The 4,164-nt window shown below is 51.9% G+C and overlaps 1 protein-coding gene across 1 annotated transcript in view; it reads left to right on the forward strand.

The window, feature by feature from the left end:
* SLC8A2 (solute carrier family 8 member A2) overlaps positions 1-4,164 on the forward strand; it is a 31,210-nt gene that overhangs the window by 8,262 nt on the left and 18,784 nt on the right. Inside the window, exon 3 of the mRNA XM_007458474.1 lies at positions 2,356-3,020. Within this exon, the coding sequence (XP_007458536.1) occupies positions 2,356-3,020 (665 nt within the window). The remainder of the gene's footprint in view (positions 1-2,355; positions 3,021-4,164) is intronic.

The following is a 4,164-nucleotide window of genomic DNA, read 5'->3' on the forward strand; positions in this document are numbered from 1 at the left end:
TCCCTACACTGGTTGGCTTCCCAGAAGTCAGTATAATGCCCAGACCGTGATACAAAGGAAAGTAATATCTACTAGAACAATGTGCATTTCTACATGTAAACGCTTGGGCGTGACTACCTTCAAAGGCATGACGAAGAGCCAGATGGTGGCATCTACTTACATATAATGAACAAGTTGGGGTTTAAGAGAAAAAAAAAAAAAAAATCAGAAACCATTCCCATGCACGGAGACCAGCAGAGGAGCGGGTAGCCATGAGACTGAAATCAGGCATATTCAGCGTACATTAAACCACACAGGAAAATTCTTCATACAGACATAAAACAGAATGGAGTGTAGACTCCAATTATCATAAGCAGGGTTTTCGCTGACGTGAACGTCCAGTGGGACAATTCTGCATTGTGTGGGACTGCCCCATGAGTCGCTGGATGTCACCAGGCTGGGACCATATCCCCCTCCCATAAATATCCCTAGATCTGTGACAGCCCCTCTTGGGGGCGTTCTATCCACTGAGACCTGAAGGTGTGTCTCGCTCCCCTCCCAGGGTGGGCAAGCCCGTGAGCCCATTTGCAGGGGATGCCCTAGAAAGCAGATGTGAATCTATCAGAATCACCTTTTGTTTACCTGCAGGGAAGAAAGCCGATCTCAGGCATTTGAGATCTCTCTTCTGATTAAGAGAGAATCGCCCACAGCATATACAGTGGCCAGTTCAATGAGCACAAGGCAAGAGTTCATTTTACAGCTTGCGTGGAAAATTCAGTTTCTTTTCACAAACCTGCTTGGTGGCTTTGTGTGGTACTATTTCCAAGTCCTGCCTTTCCTCTGAACCATCAGTAAACACAGCGACAAGGGCCTGTGGCAGTCGGAGCTTAAAGATCCTTCCTTCCCCTACCAGGCTCATTTTAAATATACCTCTGGGGCCATCTGATTTGTACATACTCTTAATCTTTTCTTCCTTATCTTTAATGAGAAAGGTAACATGAGTCTTTACATGAATATTTCAAGGCGAACTGTCAGGTGTTTCCTGTACATGCCTGGGCCTGTGCCAGACCACAGGCAGACTGAGTCCCAGACTTCAATCCGCCCAAGGTAATAGCGCTAGTAATAATAATAATGGTAACGGTCATTTCATGTTGTGTGCATTTTCCACGTGTCAATAACCAACAAGGCTAAGTGCTAGGGTTACATAAGCTCATTCAGTCTTGGGAATGTCCCCATCTTACAGACAAGAGGCTGGGCCAGGCATTCCTCTTCTAGAACCAGGATCTAAACTCAGCATTGCCTTGTCTCTCTGGGGCGGTAGCATGTAAATATGGGAACTCGCTTTATGAGGCTGTCAGACAACGAGCCAAACTTGGGCTTCTTTTAGAGTCAGAGTCCTGTCCCTAAGGGCCAAACAAAACCTAAGGACAGAGAATCTGGCAAGGGCTGTACTCACTGGTGGGGGGGTGGGGGGAGGGAATACGACAGTTTGGGGAGGTGAACAGAGGGCAGACCCTGAGTGATGGGTAGGCTTTGGAGAAGTGGAGGCATCCCGGGTGAGGAGGGGCAGAGGGGAAATGGAGCAGGGAGAGAAAAGACAGAGGGAGAGGGAGGCAAGAAGAGACACCAGCTCTGCCCCTGGACAGGAGCTGGGACCACACCGTGGGGACGTGTTTCTGGCTTGGTGGTGGCTTAGGATGTCTGGGGATAGGATGTCTGGGTTCCCGGCACTGGGGCAGCTAAGTGTGGTTCTCAGTGTGACGAAAGGTGGATGGGTGGATGGATGGATGGGTGGATGGATGGATGGATGGATGGATGGATGAGACCAGGAGAGAGACAGGAAGGGCGGGGGAAGGGTGGGGGGCATAAAGAAAGAAGAAGGGTGGGGTGGGAAACTGTGAAGAATTTCATGAGGGAGAGAGGTAGGTATCTACAAAAGATATGGAAGAGAGACAAGGAGACAGCGGCAACAAGAAAGGACGACACAGAGGGAGAAAGATACAAAACCAACTGACATAGAGGATGAGACAGAGGCAGAAAGAGAAAGAGACAACGACCTAGAGAAACAGAGAGAGCGAGATATGGGGAGAGGCAGGGAGGAGCAGAGACAAGAGCCAGAGAGAGAGAGAGAAAGAGATGGAGGGAGATAAGGGAAAAGGGGAGAGACAGAGACACGAAGAGAAAGGGGGAGAGGCAGAGATGAAGAGAGACAGGTGAGAGGCAGAGACAGAAGGCCAGATGGGGACAGATGCAGGAGAGGGACGCGGGGAGCGCCGGGTGGCGGCCGGGACGGGGCTCTGGGAAGAGAGGCGCCGGGCCGGCTGCGAGCGCGCCCCCTCCCGGCGCGGCGGTCCTGACCCGCGGGGCCGCCCGCAGGTGTGGGAGGCGCTGCTGACCCTCGTCTTCTTCCCGGTGTGCGTGGTGTTCGCCTGGATGGCTGACAAGCGGCTGCTCTTCTACAAGTACGTGTACAAGCGCTACCGCACCGACCCGCGCAGCGGCATCATCATCGGCGCCGAGGGCGATCCCCCCAAGAGCATCGAGCTGGACGGCACGTTCTTGGGCGCCGAGGCGCCGGGCGAGGTGGGCGGCCTGGGCCCGGGGCCCGCCGAGGCCCGCGAGCTGGACGCCAGCCGCCGCGAGGTCATCCAGATCCTCAAGGACCTCAAGCAGAAGCACCCGGACAAGGACCTGGAGCAGCTGGTGGGCATTGCCAACTACTACGCGCTGCTGCACCAGCAGAAGAGCCGCGCCTTCTACCGCATCCAGGCCACGCGGCTTATGACGGGCGCGGGCAACGTGCTGCGGCGACACGCGGTGGACGCTTCGCGCAGGGCCACCCCGGCCGAGGGCCCTGGCGAGGACGAGGACGACGGCGCCAGCCGCATCTTCTTTGAGCCCAGCCTCTACCACTGCCTGGAGAACTGTGGCTCCGTGCTGCTGTCCGTCACCTGCCAAGGCGGCGAGGGCAACAGCACCTTCTACGTGGACTACCGCACGGAGGATGGCTCCGCCAAGGCCGGCTCCGACTATGAGTACAGGTGGGTCCCGGGCAGTGCTCCCCGGCCCGCCTGGAGTGGGTGGGCAGGGAGGGCTGGCTGTTCGAAGGTCATAGGTTCCGCCATCCAGCGGCCTCCAGGCTTCCCAGTCTCCTGGCTACCTCGGGCGTCCATCCTTACTTTGCTATGGGCAGACCTGCAGTATTCATTCACTCATTCATTCATTCACTCTTGAGAGTTTACTTTGTACCAGGCACTGTTCTAGGCATTTGGCAAACGCTGCTGGACAAGGCAGACAGCGGTGGCTGTCCATCTACCACAGGCTGCTCCTCCCATGTCCAGGCTCTACCTGTGCATTCTTGTGCTTGACACTCCACTGTGTTCATTATTATAGCTCCATTATATGTATCATACCTGGTAAAACAAGTACCCTCCCACACACCATTATTAAAGTAAAAATGTTTATTGAGCACCTACTATATGCCAGGTGTATACCCCAGTGAACAAGACAGCTAAGGTCCCTACCCTCAAGTTGCAATAAGGTTATAAACTATGAAACATATAAAAACATCAGGTGATGGGGGAAAATGAAGTGGGATAAGAAGACAGACAGTGTCCAAATTGTCTTTGGGTCTTTGGTTCCACCATAAAGCTACCCACTCTTTGCACCCTCCTGTGTCTCACTGCCCCAGTCCCTCTCCTCACCCCTCTTTGAGCAGAACTGCGATCTTGTTCAGCAACTCCTACTGCACGCCTACTAGGTGCCAGATGCTTTTTTAAAAGAAAATTATTGAAATATAGTTGATTTGCAATGTTGTGTTAATTTCTGCTGTACAGCAAAGTGACTCAGTTATATACACACACACACACACACACATATATATATATATATATACATTCTTTTTCATATTCTTTTCCATTATGGCTTATCACAGGATATTGAATATAGTTCCCTGTGCTATACAGTAAGACCTTGTTGTTTATCCGACAGATGTGCTATACAGTAAGACCTTGTGCTATACAGTAAGACCTTGCTGTGCTATACAGTAAGACCTTGTTGTTTATCCGACAGATGCTTTTTTAAGAGGCTCAACAGGGAACAGTAAAGAAGATAGATAACTTCTGTGTTCTCATGGGACCACAAAATTCTTTACGTATTTGTAGTTCTGTCCATACCACACTCTTT

This window comes from Lipotes vexillifer, unplaced genomic scaffold, assembly GCF_000442215.2.
Source record: "Lipotes vexillifer unplaced genomic scaffold, Lipotes_vexillifer_v1.1 scaffold371, whole genome shotgun sequence".
NCBI lineage: Eukaryota > Metazoa > Chordata > Mammalia > Artiodactyla > Lipotidae > Lipotes > Lipotes vexillifer.